The sequence below is a fragment of the Lonchura striata genome, chromosome 3 (genome assembly GCF_046129695.1).
Source record: "Lonchura striata isolate bLonStr1 chromosome 3, bLonStr1.mat, whole genome shotgun sequence".
Taxonomy (NCBI): Eukaryota; Metazoa; Chordata; class Aves; order Passeriformes; family Estrildidae; genus Lonchura; species Lonchura striata.
Window position 1 is genome coordinate 33,150,335 of NC_134605.1, and position 21,497 is coordinate 33,171,831.

The 21,497-nt window shown below is 39.0% G+C and overlaps 1 protein-coding gene across 4 annotated transcripts in view; it reads right to left on the bottom strand.

Moving 5' to 3' along the window:
* Positions 1-21,497, bottom strand: part of BIRC6 (baculoviral IAP repeat containing 6) — a 170,613-nt gene that overhangs the window by 15,824 nt on the left and 133,292 nt on the right. For all 4 annotated transcript variants that reach the window (XM_021548328.3, XM_021548329.2, XM_021548327.3 and 1 more), the window contains exon 66: positions 5,987-6,197. In XM_021548328.3, coding sequence (XP_021404003.2) covers positions 5,987-6,197 — 211 coding nt within the window. The remainder of the gene's footprint in view (positions 1-5,986; positions 6,198-21,497) is intronic.

Here is a 21,497-nt window from a genome sequence, read left to right on the forward strand (position 1 = left end):
ACTACTTGTTTGGTTTTCCTCCTTCTAGTTGGTCTTAGAATCAAAAAAATCAAGGTGCTGGCCTCATTAAACAAAATGCTTCACAACATGCTTAAAAACTCCTACAGACCTACTGAGTTACTGACTGCAACTACCTCAACAGACAAGGAATATATATTAGTTGAAGCAGCAGGGAAAGGAGACATATACTCAAATGCAAACTTTCAGTACCAAGAATACTATTTCCTGTTGTTCTCCCTGCTGTCCACAGCAGTTACACTTCAGCACTTTTGAACTGTCAAAAGAGAATGTATTCTCCTAACATCTCCTGTGCTACCAGGGAAAGGAGATCTGTCCACTGCAATCATGAACACAACAGAAAACCTCTGCCCCGCCTCTCCTCATAAGAGACTTTTGAAAGCCTGTGTTTGCAGGACAGTTCTACCCTGACAGATTGAGTTATGTGGGGCTTGTGTGACGGTCTATATTATCCAGCTGCCTAACTTCTGAGTCAGGCCACACCTGTGAAAGAGCAGTTTAGGAAGCGAAATGCAGGAATAAATCTAACTCAGCCACACCTCTGCCCCATCAAAGACTCTTGACTCTACCTAATCACAGATTTCAGCCAGTTTCTTGGGTAGGATAAGATAGCTGGTACACAAATTCCCAAAATTAAACATACTGCCTTATCAACATTTAGCTTCCTCACAAATTGTTCCTTGTATATTCCAATGATTAGGCTAAAGGCAATCTTTTTCCCCACTTTTGGGGAACAGATCAACTGATATTGCCATAGCATGCAAGACTCCTACGAGTGATGACATCTACTTTTTTCTTCTCCCATTTTGTCTTCCTACCTTTATTTGATTCAAAAGAACACCAACTTAGTGTAATCCATCCTGCACAGGTTGTGAGATCATAGAATCACAGAATGGTTTGGGTTGGAAAAGGCCTTAAATATAATTTAATTCCAACCCCCTGCCACAGGAGGGACACCTTAAACTGGATCAGATTGCTCAGACACCCATCCAGCCTGGCCTTGAACACCTACAGGGATGGGGCATCCACAACTTCTCTGGGCAATCTGTTACAGTGCCACACCACCCTGAAAGTAAATAATTTTCTCCTAATACCTAATCTAAACCTACTCTTTCATTTGAAGCCGTTCCCCCTTGTCCTGTCACTATAGGGTCTTTGTAAAAAGTCCTTCTCCAGCTCTCTTGTAGGAATCTGCCTCATTATTTTATTCTCTACTTTAGCATTATTCACAAATGTTGGAGAAATTTAACAGTACTTTACAGTTTCTCAGTTTATTTACTATCAGCATATGGAAAATCAAGTAATTCCCTAGACTCTAGATGGGAAAATCTGTCCAAGGTTCCCCAGCCATATGTACTCTCACACTGATGATAATTTTTAAGCTCACAGTTTTGTGATCTGAGATAGAACTGAACACTCCTGCAGACATGAACTATTATAGTTAATTGTCTATTTATTTTACATTAGAAGACCACAGCAGCCCTTTCTAAAAACATATCCTTAAAACATGTTTATTATGGCTATTAAATAATAAAATTTAAAAAGAAGAGGTGCATTATAACATAAAAATCTCGCACAAAACAGCTCTAGAACTGAAGATGGAGGTATGAATATGGTCTCTGTACTATCTCCCTTATGTAACAAAACATCCTGGTCTGAAAAATCTAAAAGCCTATTTTGTTCCCTAAACTGTATGCTTATAAAAGGACTGAGATAAAAATGTAATTCAAAGCCCACGAAAAAGTTCAAAGGGTTTCACATATCATCAATGTACTGGGCAATCTTAGAATACACAAAGTAAACAAAAGTCAGAGTCACTGTGAGGGTCCCAGTCCTTCAGGAAGGGCAGAAGGCCTCCATGTGCCTGCTGCAGCCTTGTGGCTGCTCTATGGACCCTACAAAATAACTCCTTGGTCAGATTCAACTTGGAGTCCTCCAGTGTCAAAATTACAGCTGTATTGAAGATGACAGTCCATAAACTTTTTCTCTGTGTGACCTGAAACATATGGTATTGCTTTGTGCACACATTAGAAAAGCAACCTGATGACTACTCTGCCACTTGTGAGCACGTATAACATGGGCAAAGCCCACTGTTAGCTGAGAAAATACCATTCTCCCTTCTTGCTGTCATCTCCAGTGCTGCAGTCCTGCCTGGATTTATTCTCTCTCCAAACTATGTGACTATGTGATACAAGAGCGATCCAGAGGCACCAGTAGGGCTCCAACTTGGGAGGAGCAGTTGCTGGAACTTCACAGCTCTCTCAATACTCTATGAAGGAGGAGGCAGAATACCAAAAGTGAAGTCATAAAGCCAGTAAGATGCTTCAGCTCCTTCCTTGCATGCTATCAGCCTGCACAGATTTTTGTGTATACATTATCTAAATGTTATGACTTCCAGAGTGGAGGAGGAGCCAAATATTAAATTCAGACACAGAAACTTCCCCATACAGTTTTTTGGCCACTGAAGAAAAAGCAGAAAAAATGTCAACCCATATTTAAAGGGGTGACAGTCACTAATATATTTGCTAGAAGATACAGCAAGTGTACATGCTAATAATTTAAGCCATTAATTTAGCTTGAGCTAGAGATTACAGCCTTCCCTTTATGCTGTGCTAAATGAATAATGAATTGTATATTCCCAAGGCAACTTTAATTTTCAAAGTCAATACTAATACTTACTCACCCATGCCTGGTAGTTGGAGGTAAATGTGGTGATACAGAATGATACCCTTATCAAAGCATTCACAGAGTACAGCCAATGAACGATTCAGCCCCTGTGCACCACAGGGACAGTGCTTACAGCACTGTGTTGCTTGGTCTTAGTCTGGGGCTCACTCTCTTGGGATAAAACTACCCTGGATTTGCAACCACAGCCCTCATGGACTCCACATTTATTCCTTCCAGTAATTCACACTTCCTTAAATAAATCTCCTGAAATCAGGCAAATCAGGCAAGGGACTATGCAAATGACCACTGATGAAAGCTGGTAACCTGCTCCCAGATGGCTCCACCTATCCACCCTTGGGGCTCGAAGCACTCTTTACAGATATTAAGTGGAAGCATTCCAAAGCAGAGGCTGCAGGACTGCTCCCTGCAGACAACCATCAACTCAAAATGTGAGTTTCAACATGCAGCAGAAGGAACTAATAATTGTTTTTTAAAGAAAAAGAAATTAAAACAAATTAGGCCTTGATTCTTGGGGCCCAATTCTAAAGAAAATATTTTTTGTTTGAAAAATGCACTCTTTCACATGAAAGTTCTCCAAAATAGCAGTGAAGACAGCAAAAAGCCACAGCACAGAAAATGCCTCAAGCCCACTTGGTTGTAGTCCAGCATCCCCATGAAGCATAGTTAGGAATTTTAGAGTTCAGCTTGCTGACAACACATCACATGAATGAGCCACCATCTCATTTTGCCAGAATAACCATTTGCCATGAAGCTCACCCCACAGTCGCTGGTTCTAATGAACCTGCTTTGCCACGTATCAGCAGCTCCCTGCAGCAAAGGGCTCAGCCACCACAGCAAGCTCATGTCTCATGAGGGCTGAGTTACACCAGCCTCATTACACCAGCCTGACTGCTCTCCAGTCACTGATGGCTTTCACTCCCTAGCATTCAGACAGTAATGAGAAATCATCTCATACTTAAATGTCTTCTCCATTATCCAGAAATTTCCCAATTTTCTAACAGAATATTGTGGCCTTTGAAAGTAAAGGAAATTAAATGCTAACTGAAAACAAAACCAAACTGTTCCCCTTCAATTCTGGAACAAAGTGGACACTCCCAGTCCAACATAGAGATGACATTTGGCAGACACGCAAGTCTGCTGCTCAGAGGATGTGATGTTTTGCCTTTGAAACTAGAACCCATAATTTTGGGTTTTGTTGTTCTGCCAATTTGACCTAAAAGGAACAGCAGATTGTCCCATTTAAGAAATTCATGCCAATACTTGCTTATTTTCTGGCACACCTTCAACTAAAATGCTGAGAATTTAGTTGAAGGTGTGCCAGAATTCAAGCCTTCCACCCCAGTGACTCCACGCTGTCCAGGCTGTTGATGTTCATCCTTGTCTATACACTGCTTCAAAGACAAACAGAACTATGCTTAAACCACCCAGTAAAAGACAAGCTTTCCTTTTGTGCTGGTATAACAAAGTAATACAAGGAAATTGTACAGATAATGCACAAAGAACCAACCACAGAATTCTTATCAAATTAATGTAATATTAAAATTATTAAATTATTACATATTAATATTATTAACTATTAAAATAACTGTGACTCTAGAATTCTTCTTTGCTTCCAGATCCTAAGCTGGCACTGAAGAACTACTCATACTGTATTTACTTTATGAAATAGAAAAGAGCTTATGAACAGTATTTGTGTGTCACTCCCACAATGAAACTTCTTAGGCTGCAGCCTCGGAAAGTGACATGAGAAGATACAGGTTTCCAGGACATTAAATCCAAGGCTAATGGATGACCAGATTAGCAAATTAAAAACAGCAAGCAATTTTGGCGAAGAATTACTTACACAGGTATTGGGAATGGATTATACAAAAACCAAATATCTTTCCTATTTTGAGAGGATTACATATACTATGTACATACATATATATATGTATATACACACACTATGAGATATATAGATAATATTGCCAGCAAGCACAAGCAGACTTTTTTAGGTGGGTATCCAACATAAAGAACTGGGTTTTGTCCTTCCCAGCTCTGTTTGTTTTGCACTACACTACACTAGCAAAAAAGTATCTCACTAGAGGTACCTTACATTCTTGATAAGCAAGAGTTGCAGTCTCAGTCAAAAGGGATTGGAAAAATTGATTGGTAAAGTCCGGTTCATCAGGAGCTACTAGCAAAGAGTTCCCATTAATGAGATTCTTTCTCCAAAAGTCTCTCAGGTAATGGTTGGTAAATATTTTGAGTTAACAGTGGGAGAAAGAACATTTTCCATACACCTTTTCCTGATATTTTGTTTACCTTCTTCCTATGATGTTTCAGCATATGCTTAGGGACAGCACTAAATTTTGCGAAGAAGGACAGGCTATTATTTCTTAAGAAGCTGTCTTTAAATTGGAAGCAAGTAAACAGAATCAAGAAACCAATTACTGGACGAAGAAAATTATTAAAATGAAGAAATTAAAATTTGTATTGCAACATTGATAGTTATCAATGAAATGACAAGACTATGCAAATCTACCAGCTTATGTCTGTTATAACAAAACCATTCCCTCTAAATAGTACAGTAAACCAGACAGATACATACAAACACAAATTTAGATCAAATGGATGGTATATTCTCACTCTAGATGGCAACATCCATTCAGAGAAATAGACAGAATTCAATCTCTTTTCACTACTATATTCATAATAAGTAAAAACACATGTCCTGTTCCAGCCAGAACAGGGTTAATTTTTGCAGTATCCAGGAGAGGCCAGGACCCAGAGGTTACTGTACACCACCTCAGATCATTGCTGGGGCAGGGGAAAGGGACTCTCCTCTGGGAAGGAGGAGTTCCTCCTGGTCAATAAATGCGGTGGAAGGAGCAGTTGGCTGGTGCCAGTTCCATACTGAAGGGAGCAGCTGCATAATGCCTGTTCCCAGCTGGAGAACAGGGTGGTGTAGCTGCAGTTGGATTGAGCTCTGTGATGAGCATTTCTGCATGTGAATAATCACTCTCTCTTTTGTAGGCTTTTTTAAATAATATTGTTGCTGTTTGTTCTCTTACCTCATTGCTGCTTCCAGTAAATTGTTCTTATCACATCCTGTGATTTTTACCTTTTGGGCCTCCAATTCTCCTCCCAGCCCACTGCAGAGGGAGGGGAAGGTAGGAGCCAGCAAGGGGCAGCGTGTTTGCAGTGTCTCAGTGGGAGCACTAAACTGGGGACTACCATTCCTAAAGCACAACCACACAATACAGTTTAAATGAAGGGCAGGGCTGAAACAAGTGCTTACCTCAGTCGGTTGGTGTATGTATCTACACAGGTCTTCATTTTAGCCAACAAGGTCCCAACAGAAGCTTGTGACTCCAGCTGCTCTTCCTCCTCTTCGTTACTTTCTCCCGACAGAGGAAGGAGTAACGGCACCATCAATGTGCAAGAGGCAATAGCACGGAGCAATTCCAGCAGAGCTCGGTACAGGGGAACATGTCGAGCCATATCCAAAACTACAAGAGACAAGCAGTTTACCAAAATTACTAACACTGGAGACCCTCTCACTGCTACTATGGATGCTTCAAATAGACAAGCTAGATTTTAGTAATTATTAAAATACTAATGAAATGTAATGATAAAATACAGTATTTCGTAATTGTAATTTTAAATTTGTGTTGTAACGGACCTGTAAAGAAAGAAATTGACAAGATACCTGGAAAACAAAGGTTAACAAAAGACACAAGAGGACAAAAGTGCCAAAAAAGTATGGAGAAGGATTACCACATGCTATATTAATTTCTAGTACCTTAATATACAGCCCTGGCTCAAACTGTATGCTGACAGTAACAGTAAACAAAAATCTATGGAGGAAAAATTGTAACCTATGGCGTAGCAGAGTAGCATTTGCTGAATCTAACAGCATAAGCATGTATAAAGACTTTCACATCACCCACTTTATTTACAATCATCTTCTCCTTTGGGAAAATTTCTCTGCATTATTAAAAAATATTTATGGTTCTTAAAGGAATTAAGTTATCTACTCAGTAGAAGTCCAATTTTGCTTCTTTTCATGAAGAAAGGACTGTTTTAAGAACCATAATGTATCCTTCAGAGCATGCAAATTTTATCTGCATATATGTAAAACACAAAACAGTAAAGATGAGTAAAAACATACACTAGGCAGACAAATCTCACTGTCTTAATGTTTTTCAGTGTGACATATATGCGTTACTGTGGGTAGATATCAGCTCCTCTGATTAGGAAGACAGGCAAAGATACACAATTCTAATGGATTCTCTAGCACCACATTGTTTATTTTTCTTCTCCGCTTGTTTGGACAAATACGTATGGGTGTCATTTAAACTGACTTTGTATCATTAATAGAAATCCTGAAAATGTAGCAATAGGCAGATACTTTAACACAGCTGCTTCCTCTGCCCCTAGGACATGCTATTTTTAACCTAACTGCAGAAAATATTTGCTCTAGTTTAAAGTATTCATAAATAACTGAGTTTATGATAAAATAAATTTATTCTTTTTCCACCAAAAAATGCCAGATAACAAAAATCCCCTGACACTTTGCATTAGGACTGAACAAAGCACCGAAGAACTCTTTAATGTTTCATTTAGCACATCTCATCCTCCAAGCTAAAGCAGGTCAAAGACTTTCAACTCCTGTCACCAAACCCTTAGCTCTAAATACAACATGATGGGACAGTATAAATAGTCAAGCTAAATTCAACAAGCCAGTTTATGCAGGTTTAAGGCTGGATTTATCTCTGCCAGGAGTTCTTTGATCAATAGCTTGCTTTTTGTTTTTTGAATCTATTACAATGGCCCAAACTCTTAGCTGGGTGAAGTGCTATTGAATAGGAAGAAAATTCACCAAAACAAAATATTAATCTGCCAGGTCTGGTGTCATGGCTCTAAAAATAACCCATGTGTCATGGTTTGACACTGGCACAATGCCAGTGCCCCCATGAAAATGTGATCCCTCCCTTGAATGCTGTGAAGTGGAATCTAGAACAGAGCAAAGCAGGCCCAAGCTTAATAACAGAAAAAAAACTTTATTAAACTACTACTACTAAAGAAAAGAGAAAACTAAAGAAGGGAAAAAAAAAACACACAAAGATCAAATGAAAACCTTGCAAAACATTCCTCCCCCCCACCACCCAACTCCAACAAACCACAGTGAGACACAATCTGGACCCCAATCAGGTTTCTACCCTCCAGACAATCGATACTCAGTCCATCGAGGGAACAGAGTCTCTCCTGTGCCACAGACCCCCCAATAAAACACAGCTCCACATCCTGTGTTTCCATGTCACACATGGCACTGCCCGGAGAAAAAGTTTGCCATGGTGACCCTTCTCCTTTCCATGCACAGTGCTCTCACCACCAAATGCATGGAGGGACAGACTGCTTTTAGGATTTTTTCCTTTCAAGGATGCCCTGCTAAGAGGGGAGAAAACAACAGTTCAGTTTTTCATTGTTTGGGACCACAGTCCCCCCCATTTTCCCCTGGGGCTGAGGGTTCAAGAACAGAGATCTTCTTCTCTTCTCTTTCCTTTCCAGGACAAGGGGGCGCCACCACAAACCCCCTAACCTTTTCTCTGTTCACTCCACTTCTGTCTTTTCCCAGCTGAAGCAGGTCTCTTGACTCACTGGCATCCTCCCAAAACACAGTCCCTCTTGAAGGAGAAGATTTGGTTCAGGTTGTGGCTAACACGGAAAAGTCCAGCCAAAAGCCACCCCTTGTCCCCCTCCCATCCAGAATTCCTCCTTCCAACATCCCAGGGTCCAAGGTGTTCCTCTTCCTCTCTTTCAAACCGAGGAGGGGAAGGAAAAATTCACAAGCTTTCATTTCTCAAGGAAGGGTTAGAAGTCCGAACTCCCAGGGATGGCTCGATGCCCGGACATCCAGCAACTCCCACGCAACTGGGCACCTTGCAGCTTCCCCCCCACCCGCTGACTGCCGCTGTCTCTTTTCTCTCTCCCTCTCAGGAGAGAAACTCTGGGTGGGGGAAATGGAGACATCCCAGATTTCTTCCACCCTTCCATCTGCAGGGGCCAGCCCGGTTCCAGTCCTTCCACCACCCTTGGGGCCTTACCTCCATCAGGCCATGGGGCTTCCCCTTCCCCACCCAGCTCGTGGCTGAGCAGGGGAGGTTTGCACTGCACGCTGACCGGAACCAAAGAGGGCGAGTTCCCCTGGGAATTCTGCTTTCAACCCCTCTGTGTTCTCAGAGGCGTGTCTACTTTCAATTGGTCAATATCTAAATTGACCTCTTCCTTCCGGAAAAAATTCTCTTTCCGTGTCAAACCACGGCACCATGTCAAAATACTCCACATATCTAAAGCAAACTGAATTTAAACACCAGCCTTAAGAAAACCAGCTTAAATTAGCTGCTGATTAGTACCTTTACATATATTTATTTTATATAGATATGCCTCCATTTTTTATGCTTAGTTGCTAGTGAAGAATGGTTACCCACAAAAAAAATCTCCACAACACGTAAAAATAAACATATATAGATCTGATGATGTGTGGATTAAAAAAAAGCCCAAAACCACGCACACACACACACACACCAAAAAAAAAAAAGAAAAAAAAAAAAAAAAAAAGAAAAAAGAAAGAAGGAAAGCATGAAAGCATGGTGGTGAAAAAAAAAAGAAAGGCAAGCATAAAATATATCCTACCATAGTGAAGTCCAGATCACCTCCAACCTGTACTACTAAAGACCAAGTGGCTCCTCAATTTAATCAACAGCTGTTTATTATGAGGATGTTGAGTGAGGGAGAGATATGACCTCTTAGATAACCACAGCATTTCACTCTGGAAACCTTTTATTTATTTATCTTATCCATGAAATTTTCATAAGACCAGAATACATAATTTCAAATCCTTCAATGCTGGCTTGCCCTCTCCTTTGCTAAATGGATAGTTAAGTTCAAAATTACTATCATGAAAGGAACTGAACTGACATAACTTTAAAGTGGGAATGTTTTCCAGAGAGATGGGAGAGATTTCTGGTTTTAGCAGATCCAACTCGCATTGCTTTGTGATAGTTCCCATGCGAAACAAATGAAATGCATTCACTTGGCTTCAATTTAAACAACCTTTTAGGGAATAACTACTAATTTCTATTACCTTTGTGCCAGACTTGCTGAAACTCAAGTTTTGGTACCATTATGTGTTTTATGCTATTTTTCTCCTTTATTATATTTACTAAGAATTGTGACTCATGCAAGTGTATTTTTCTGCCCAAATGTTTCAACTCCCTTCCATCCCCATATACTTAGTGCAGATACAGCTCTGCTTTCTGAAAGAGGTGAAGAAGACTTGAGCATTTTGTTGAGCTCTATGTAATTTTTAAGACACTATGTTTAAGCCACTAGGACAACAGGACACTCTTTTATAAATTACACCCCTGGCCCAGATCTGCTCTTTGCTAACTGTTCATCTCTTTCTGGTGTGATCAGCTGCAGCTACAGATGTCCCAAGAGCAATTTTCTGGACTGACAGAGGCTTAACACAACCAGCAGCATTGCAAGCAGAACTTCAGTTCAGGCTGTGCCACTCGCACTCCATCACCATCCTTGCTGCTTTTAGTGTTTGCAACACATTTAGTCAGGATTTCTCCATTAGATTTTTCCTTCAGATATCATTATGTATTTCATAAATATAAATATGCATTACACAGGTTTGTAATAAAAAAATTTTGATCCTGTAACAAAGTCTTTAAGGGAACTGGAATACTACAAACATGAATTAAAACATAAAATACAAACCTGTAAATTAAAAAAGCCTAACTTCATCAAATAAAAGCAATGCAACTTTTGGACTACTGTCCTCACATACAGGTATCTGGCCAACTAAGATGACAACAATTTGGATTTCAAGCAAATACAAACTGTAGTGAAGAACATGTGTTAAAAGTAAACCACTGCATTCTTCAAAGTATGCTCTCCCTTGGGATCATATCCAGCTTTTTTTGTCTGACTCAATTGAGCAATGAAGGTGTATCATAACACTTTACCTGAATTATATCACAGCTTTTCTTATAGGAAAATAATCTAACACATCATGAAACAGAAATGAATACTTCTGCTTATACAAGACCTATAATTTGATACCATTATGAGATATTTAATATGTCAGAATCTTTTTATATGGGTATTTCAGTTATGTAAGAAGGCACCAACAGCCTTTGAGTTATGTGGGCATGCATGTAACCACACCAATCTGCAAATACACAGCATTCCTAAGAAAATGAAAACGGGAGATTAAAATTCTTGGCTTTGTAAAAATGACAGATGGATATTTATCCAGGAGTCTGTGTTATCTCAAGGACAAAACAGTTACTAGATAATGACAGATAGCTTTTACAGATTGCTCAGTTTGGGGCTCTCAGTCTTCTGTACTGAGTACACTCACACCGTCCTGGCTGTCAGGCTCCCACCAGATGTGGTGTCTGTCACATCTGTCCTTTTTTGTGCTGTTGGTGCTTCCTGATTCTGTGGGTCAGTGAAGTGCTGAGAAACGTTCAGGTCCCAGCACCACAGACCTGTTCAGAAGCTCCCCTTTGTTGACTTTCAAACAGAACTGCTGCCCCAGAGAGCCCACCTGAACTTCTGCTGGGTTTCCTGAGCCCTTCTTCAAATGATTACTATATAACACACATTTACATCAAAAGAAAACATTAAATTATTTCATTTCTAGACTCAAGGCAGGGATTTGCACTCAGGTTAAGCATCCTTGTCCTCCTTAACCAGGGCTGTTAGCATAGGTCTGCTTAGTGACAAGGTGGTGTTTCAGAGAAGGCTCCAAAACCAAAGCTGGGAACTGACTTCTGCACCAGCTGACCCAAGCTGCTTCCCTCACAGCCTGCCATGGGATTTTCAACTGCACTGAGTAAATACACATCAATGTCTCACCTTTTGGCTATACCAGCAGTTAACCAGTTCAACCAGCAGAGCATAAAGCAGAGCACAAGCTAAAACCTCCAGCTGAACCTGGAGCAGGAGCAGGCAGCTGCAGGACACCACTTCTGCCCCTCGCTGGGGCCCAGGGTGACACAGCAGGCCAGGAGGTGACAGAGAGCAGCAGGGCAACAGCACTGTGAGCGGGTGGCCAGATGATGACAGCAGTGCTCTTAAAGGCTGGAATACCAGTGGTAACACACATAACTATTAACAGTAGCATTTTTATCACCGCCTTTGTTTTATTAATTAGGCAATTAGGAGTGGACATATCCAAAAATGGGTCAGTGTCTTACTGCCCCTGATAATTAGCAAGGAAGTTCAGGGGCAACAGGCAGCATACATATTTACTCCCAATTCACATCAAAAAAGTACCTCAGGTCTAAATTTATTCTGTTGCACTTGTGAAAAGCAGAAACCTCAGCAAGGTCACTGCCATTTGCTAAGATAGGTAGGGATGACAAACATCTGGAAAACATCTCATGGTTTAGGGGAATTCAGCTAGTCTCTTGCCACAATATTTGCTACTTAGATGCTGAAAGAAGGCTAATTAGGTAAAAAAAATATAGAGATTTCATTAACCTAAATCTCCCTTATATGCTAGGAACACTCGATCTGATTTGTGTGGAAAGGAGTATGACTGAAGTTGTGTTAAGAAGTCTTGGATTCCACAAATTGCTGAGCATCCTTCTTTTGAAAACTGCAGTCTTTCACATGCCTAAACATCATGGGATGTTAAGGCATTTTTGAGAACTTTTAGCCTCTGCCTACTTATTCCTGGGAAACAATTGATTAACATTTAAAGATCATGTGTGATTTCAAAACATTTCAATTGCTTTCCACAAATCTATTTGTTCATCACTAATACAGATCTATTTCTTACAAATATCGAAGACTAGCCATATGCAATTACAACCTTAATATAATGAAAAAAGTGTATGAGAGCAGGTAGTTTCACAGGATCAAGGTATCACCTTAAATTCATGTATATGTCTGAAGCAAGATAATGACCCAACTGAGTCTAATACTCCTTTGATTTCTTTTAATATTATACAGTATTAAAGGAATAGCCATGCCTAATGGCCCATTAAATAGACAGTACTGAACAGCAATACATTTTTTTGCAACTGATTTAACATCCTCAGTTCAACTTAACTGGCTAATGTCCTAGGGTGACGTTATGGTGTCTGTATCTCCAATCGTGTGTTCTGTTTATGTTTGATATTATGTTCTGTGCTTTCAGAACTGACTCTGAAAGTGAAGGTTTGTTTTGCCTTGTTATCAGCCGGTTCACCTCCCCCCATGGTCTGCAGTCTAGAAAAGGCTGGTGCTGGCTGGCTTGCTCTTGCTTGCTTTGCTTGCTTCTGCTTTTGCCTTTGCTTCCTAGTTAGTTTAGCTAAGCAGTCCAATTCTTTCCCTGGACTGTTTCCTTTCCTTTCCTTTTCCTGAATACCATCCAACCTGCTCTGGACTGGGACCTGGAAACACTGAGGAACACCCAGAGCCTGCATTTTGTGATCTGCAGCAGCCAATCCCAATGAAGGAGAGCGTCCAGACCCGGGCAACCACCCCCAGGAAAGACTTTCTGGATTTGTTCATCTCTTCAGAGTGGTGAAAGAGTTTTGTTGTCATCTGGTGTTGTTAATTCTTTTTTTTTTTTTTGGTGCTGGGGAGTGCTTTGTTTGTTAAATATACAGGTTCTTTTCCACTTCTCTCAGAGAAAAATTTTCCCAAACCAGGTGGGTGGGGGTCTGTTTTCTGGGGGCTCCTTCCAACGGGTTTTCCCCAAATTTGCCCTAAACTAGGACAAATAAAATTATTTCCATTGCAAGTATATTTAAAATATCACAAAGAATATGCACATTTATTCTAAAATGAAGCAAACTATTAATATAGCATATCCATTATATAAACAAATCTTGACTTTACAGCAAATTAAAGAAACAAATACAGAAGAATAATTTGCAAGAAAATGATGAAAAGTTCTTATTTATTTGCATCTAATGTCAAGGCCTTGCCCACTGTGATTCTCACTGTGACTGTATTAGGAATTCCTACCTCAAAGGAGCACATAAACTTGTTGTAAAAAACTCCCAAACAGCCACTTGAGAAAAAATAAACAATCAACACCTTTACCAGTTTTACAGCTATGAAACTGCGAGATGCAGACCCTCCTTGCTTCTGTGCTCTGAGAAAAAGCTGTCTATATATGCTCTCAATCCATCTCCTGCATATAATCTCTCATTTTCTGCACTCATTATTTAAGGACTTAGTGAATTCCAGTTATTTTAGAGGGCCACAGAAGTATTTTTCTTCTGTACAATCTCATTTTACTTCAGACCAATACACATGAGTGTTGCTCTGCCTTTGTTGAAGGAAAGAAGGTTGTGCTGGCAGCCACAGCAAGAAGGCACCACTGGAAACTCTTCCAAAACTACAGTCCTTATATTTCTTTTCTCAAAGAGATCTATCACTGCAAATATGAGAGAGATAATAATGGATGATCAAGTAAAAGGAAGTAGCTGAAAAGAAAAATGTGCTCAGGAGAGAACCCCTATGGAAACCCCAGAAATAAAAGGGAGGCCTTCTTCTTGCATGGGGTAAAGCATCTAGTGACCCTACAGATGCCTCCAAATCTCATTTCTTATTTTGTTTTGACTCTATTCAGTAAGATGTTTCAGCTTTCTGAGAAGTATAAGTAATTGTGTTTTGTTAAATATTCATCCTGAAGTAGCCATCTAATCCTACCTCAGTTGTGGAAAGATAACCACCAGTTATGTAGAGTACCTGAAACTGCTTTATTCACATCATGTAAAAATGCTCAGAATTTACTACAGTGTATCCAAGTCTCCACTGAAAAAGCCCCAAGAAAATATCTATGTATTCTGAGTGACCTATTTTTTCTTTCATAGTAATAAAGTTCAAAAGACATGGGATTATCAAATTAAGAAGCTCAGAGTAAAATACGACATTCTTATTACCCTGCAACTTACTAAAGTTTAAGACCAATGTTAAGACCATGACTACAGAACCACACTCACCTGACACATTTTTCTTTTTTATTTCATGCTTTTTAACCTCCTAAGAAATTAAAAGTGAGATCCAAAAGTTCTGTCAATTCCACACAATTTCTAAAACATGCTTTGTAATGAGAGGACATTTTTTTATGCCTCAGTATGTTATTCACCCACAGCCATGATCAGATTAAAGACTTCAGGATTTCATTATCACATTAAAGACCCTCAGCTGCTATGAACATCACTATTCAAAAAAAACCAAAAACAAAACCAAAAAAACAACCACACAAAGGAAACACTAATTTTGCGTTTTTAATTAAAACCTTCAGAAGAGAGTCTTGTGGCCACATATAATGCTGAGCATGAGTGAAGCACTCTGTCTTTCCAACAGGGCCACACACCATCTTGCTAAATATTTAAAACCTGGAGCCGTTCTTCAGCCCCCATTTGCTGCATCTTTGCAAACATATGACCTATGAATGCAGTCCCTGCTGCAGGCAATAGCGTCGGTTCCAAATACGTCATGCTCTGCTGCCTCTTGATTTTCTGTTTGAGAATCAACCCAGGGCAAGCCTCTTTTATAATAGGCCTAATTAACACGCTGTGCTCTGCTCTGTTTTTATAGAAAAGGAGATTGCCCACAGAGTAGTTCAAAATCAGATCTCTAAGAAAACATTAGCCTTTGGGTAAAAATAAAACAAAAGCTTTCCAAATACATCAATACTGTATCTTGTAGTAATTCAATTAGCTTTTTTCTTCACTTATTTTAAAATAGGAATAACACCAGCATTTTCACAGTACTGTTTTCAGTACTCTCATCAGGAGAGATTCGTCCCTGGAATGATAAAGCACGAGAAAGAGGTTAAGCACCCTTACACGCCACGAGTCACAAAACCCATGTCAGAGCAGAACAACAATACAAAAAGGGTGGGTCTCTGAATTTAATGGGTACAGTGTCATGCTCCAAATTATTGCTAGTATTGTTCAGATACAACTTGAAAATTTTGTCCTTCTGATGTCAGCACTGAGTCCATTAGCAGTCAAAAAAAATCAGATCAAATGTTAGAAAAGCTGATAATAAATTATAAACTAATTAATGAGGCTGCATTCAATCATTAGTATCACTTCAACACCATGTGCATTTCCCCCTTTTATCAAAGAGATAGGACAGACATGGAAAAGAGAGAGAAGGGTGACTAATCACAAGGTATAGAATGAGCTGCTGCAATGAAATAAAGACGTTGTAGCCTCAGTGACTAGTGAAGAGTATCATAAAGACATTGCCTTTAAATGATGAGTGGTAAAAAAGGTGTGCAGAATTGCACTGATCAATATATATCCAAGGAAAGGGCACACCATTAGAAGAAATAGTGCCATTTGTACAAGAGTATGCACTACACAATACATCACCTCTAAGATTTGGAAAAGCTTAACACTAAATGTCAGGGTAGTAAATATTATCACAGTTTCAAAAGTAATTGGGTAAATTGATGTAAGAACAGGCCACAAGGGCTAATAAATGAGGGGACACCACCTTTGGCAACATACTAACAATACCAAAGCAGTATCTGCATGTCAGCCCCATCTCTATATTCTCCGTTATTGTCCACTATTGCTGATAAAGTGGCAGCCTAACACCCTTGGTCTGTCTTGGTGTTGCTATTACTGTGTGTTCCAGCAAACTTCGATGAAAAAAGTGTAACTTCAAGAGGAAAGGAAAACTGCTCTATTAGGCAAAATGCACTGCTCAGGGAAGTCGGTCAGTCATCCGTAGTGCAATAATGAGCACTCAAAACTAGTGCTCTAAACCATTTCTGGTTTGCTTATTTTTTAAAGACCATTTGATTTTGGTGGAATTGAGTACTTTCAGGAAAATTCTGTTTACAAGTCAAGTCAAACAACACTTTTCACACATGTATCCATGAATCCAGAAAAAAACTTTTGCCAGAGAAAGTGCAAGGCACTATTTCATTAGGCCAAAATGTATAGTTCAATAAACAAGACACAATTTCCTGCATTTGAAAGGATGGGAAAAAGAAAACCAAAACAGTACAAAAGACATGAAAACCAAACTGAGCTTTTAAAGTGTAAGTGACTACTAAAGCCATGCATGATCTCCAGTTTTTGAGATATTAGTATTTAATGCCACACTCTAGTCCTTCATAATGGAATCCACTAGGGATCACTCTGTGCCATTAAACAGAACTCCAAACAAACCTGAACAGGTGGTCAGGTAATGGAGAGATTCTTCTTGGAGTCTACAGAGGAATCTTATATGGGGCTTGGGAATACATCATCCAGCAAGAATAATTAATGAAATCTAAAAATGCAAAATTGTGTATTCATTGGATTTATGTGATCAGTGTAGAAAGGCTGTGAGCAAAGTACTCAAGAGTAAGCACAAAGTGCCACAGGATCCAACCCCACCACAACTTTTAATCTCTCTCCTCTGAAAGCAAGCTGGATTTACCCATTACCAGTTCTTAAAACCAACAAAATATGGAGGAACCCAATTAAAGCATAAAGCTCTAACCAAGTCATGTTTGCACTGAAATCTAGTAAACAAGTGGTATTGTCGGAAGCATCAATGCTCCAGGAATGTTCTATATTATCAAACAAATAAAGAACAATATAGAGAAAGGCAAAAATAAAAAATAATTTAAAACAATATATGAAAAATGTGAAGAAAGACACATAAAGACAGGCATTCAGAGACTGCATAAGAATAAGTTGTTTGCCTGGTTAAAGGGATGAAAAAAAACTTACTGCTAATACAACCCACTAAGGCATTTAATAAGATAGAAAGGGCCAATGATTTCTATTTGAGGTCGATGTACTAAAATAAATCTAATAATAAAGGTAAGCTAGAAGTATCAAATTCATCTTCCACTTAGAAAAATTAAAAATATTTTCTGCAGAGAAAAATACAAGATTTAAATATTCTGCAGAGAAACTCTTTCTTAAAAAAATTAAAAATAAGTTCAAAATAAATAAGGAGCTGGACACTTGTTTATCATGACATCTTAAGTGTTTCAAGTGTGCAGTACTACACAGAGATGAAAGGAAAGGTATCGTCACTACCCTTAGAACGTGGATCGGGATTTTTAAATAAATATTAAACTGGCTTTCATCATCCCTGCAATGGAGAAGGGAATAGTGATTTCACTGTTTTTGGCAGAGGAGTGGGCAAGCAGCCACCTTGAAATGGCCCTCTGTCTGAGCATTACCTCTTCCAGGCCATAAAACAGTCACTAGTATTTCAGAATAAGATAGGAATCGAAAATAAGATGGAAACCTGCCATTTCATTGAACCTGATGCAGAAATAGATGCAGAAATTCAAAATTAGCTAATGAAGTTGTAGAGCATTTTTAAACCATTACTTCAGCAAATGGAAAAAGGCCAAGACTTGGGTCTTCTGCTCTGTCAGCAGAGGATACCAAGACTGTTACTGGAATGAAAGGATGTGAAATTCCTGTGCTTTATTTTTCCTGTATGTCCTCAGGGGATAAAAAGGAGACTATTTAAGCATCTCATTCTGCATTCAATATCTAATTATTTTGCTTGGCCAAGATAGCAAAGCTGCTCTGCATATGCAAAACAGAACTTTTATCACTCTGGTGTATTTTTCAGAGAATAGTTGGTTCTTTAAATACCAAGATGGGCTTTTAGGAAACACACAAAGAGCACACTGAAAGTTACAGCTTCCTTGAGTCTAAGTTAAATGAAAGGTAACCCTTTGCATTTACTGCATATTCAAAGTGCCTTAGAGTGCAAACAGCTCTTATGTGGTAAATATACCAACCAATTTAAGATATGATAGGAAGAATCATTTCTAAGACTTCTGGACTAGGAAATTTTTCACCTTCCTGCAACCTCATGCAAGTTCATGCACCACTTATTAAAATGGATTGTTCCCCATTAGGTTACAGCGGAGCAACAAAAAAACCCCTCAAAACAAAATACAATACTCTTTTGTTAATAAACTGCATTATCCTGATGGGAGGACAAGAAGATACAAATCCCATCAATAAAAAAATTATACTTCGTTTTGGAATAATTTGCCATAGACTACTTCCTTCAACCACAGGGATCCATTTCCTCGGATTTGTACTCAGGACTAAGAATACCCTCAGAGGTAGTAAGAAAGGAAATACGCTGAGTGGGAAATGTCTGCATAACAATATGGGGAGTGCCAGATACATTTACAATGTTTTATCTTCAAAAAACATGAGAGGAAAAAAAGAACACAAAAGAAATAAATGACAAATAAGGCTGTTACTGTCCAGAAAATTAAAACCTATCACTTGACTAAATAAATAAGACTTTCAACTGCTGAAAATGAAAGTCAGCTTCAACACAGTAAGTTCTTCAAATGCACATCAAGCCACACACCACAGCTGACAAAACTCTTCCCCAAAATCACAGTGAGCTTGCTCGTAGGAAAAGCAAAGCAAAAATGTCTATGACAAACCCTGACAATCTGGTCTGCACATGAACAGAAATGGATTGTTAGTTTCTTTAGTCAGGAAATTTTTAGTAGCTTATCTAATTGTGCTGCCACTACTTAGGAAAACCACTAATATGGAGAAACACAAAAAACTGAAAATGTGTTACAGTTCTTTCAGAGGTCTCTTGTGTACCTTAAAACATTTGTGTCCTGTTAGTGGTTACTGTATCTTAGCAGGAAGGCTCAAGATTTAAAAAAAAAAGGAAGAAAGCACGTTGGACATTTCTGTATGTAGGAACTGTAGGACATACAGTATGGTGTCACATTCTTCTCTGAAGTCATATTCTCTTTTCAAAAAAGACTGGGCCTGTTGGTAACAGGGCATAATTTTTACAATTAATTCTTAATGACTCTAGTAAAATCTGTGTGTTTGTAGCATGTGGCACTGCAGAGCAATCTATTTCACATATCCACCACTCATATTCCCAACCATAATTACCAAGTCTAAATGTAACCACTTGAGATGTACTGTCTAACTAGAGTAAAATAAGAAAAAATGGTAGGACTGGTAATATTTATTCTGGAAATTTTGAAAGATGCAATGTGGTATCTCAAATTTTAAAGGGCTGGCTGAACACCTTTACAGTTTTAAAGGGCTGGCTAAACACAATCACCCTCAGCGGGGAAACAAATCCATTACTTATAGACTCCAAGGCTTCCCCTGTGAGCAGGGATACAGCTACCAGTGTTGGCTTCCAGCTGATGAAGGGAAAAAGGGAACTTCTGGGTGAAACATCCCTGAGCCTTAGCAATGAGATAAATGGCCCAGGAAAGCCTAAGGATAGGCTCTCTCCACACTAAACTTCACTGTTTTGTGCCTTGAAACAGTCAGGGCAAAGGCCTGCACTGTTTTCCCAAAGCTAAACAGCCACCACAAGATGGTGACAGTCTATTGGCAGAGGGAATTTCACTGAACACTCATGGCCAAACCCAGACACTTCTGAAGGCAATGTCCAGGCCTTTTATTTCTCAAGTGAATAATTAAAAGTAAGCATACAGAAACCAATCTCAGGAATGAAACTAACACCAGCTGCATCTCATGTATGATTTGTTAGCTTCTACACATCCTGGTATCAAGGACAGCATCTAACAGTATTTCCTGAAAGAAAATTCATCTGCAGGAGGCAGGAAGGCAAACACCATGGTTTAGTTTCCTTTTACTTAAGACATATTATACAGTGGAGTGCAAGGCATAAAGGTCTGTGAAAAAATCTCTCTGCTTAGTACCAGAAGAATTATGTCTAAGTGGATCCAAAGGGGAATAGTAAAAAATAACAGGTCCTTGGCAGGCAGATACAGATACATAAGCAATCTGTTGCTCAAGCTTTCAAAACAGTGATATTATCCTATAACTACAAAGGTCCAGAAATCCACAGTGATCTCAGATGAGGAAGAAATCCTGTTTACTTAGGTTTTCCAGACTGTCCTGTAAAGAATCTTCAGAAGCTTAGTCATCAATTTGAAAAATTGCTGTTATTTAAGGCTCACAAAAAGAAACTGACAGACAAAACTCCCACCCCACTCTTGATTCCAGAGTAAAATATTCTCTCATTTAGGCAGCAGGACAAAAAAACCCAAAAAAACAACAACAACAACAAAAAAAAAAAAAACCCCAAAAAAAAAGTGGATGAGAAGGAGAAGGAAGAACAATGTGCGATGTAACAAGCCTGACGGAAATCTCATTTTTACCTCTCCTATTTATCACCTGGTATTTCTTGAGTATCTTAACCATGGAAATCCATTCCTTCTGGAAAATTTAATGGGCACTTTAATTCACTGTGATTAAGTGAGGGGGGCCAGAGGTCACAAGCTAGTCTGAGGTATGCGCATGCAGCTACAAAATATATCACCAGCTGAAAAAAAACAATGAAGATCCGCCAGTTCATGAATTTATGTTTAAAAGCCATATCATATAAAACAATGTGCAGCACAGGAACAGATAAAGACTGATACAAGGTCCAGTGTCTCAGTGAACTTTGCTAAATACCAATTTGCTGAAAAAAGCCCCTCCAGTTAGCTCTTTGTAGCAAGCCTCAGCCTTGAAAAGACTAAGTGTTTTATCTGTCATGCAATCCAGTATCCAATTACAAATCAAATCTAAGCTACTTCATTCCTACAACTAGGTTTTTAATTTTCAAAGATTTCAATGCCATGACGTTTCAATCATAATTAATCCTTATAAATTAAAACAAGTTTCTGCAAAACAATAGAGCTGAAATTTATAATTTGTTCTTTCATAAATATTTTATACTATTAACCAGTTGAATGGATAATCAGTTTTGACATTTTAAAAAATTGTTATAGT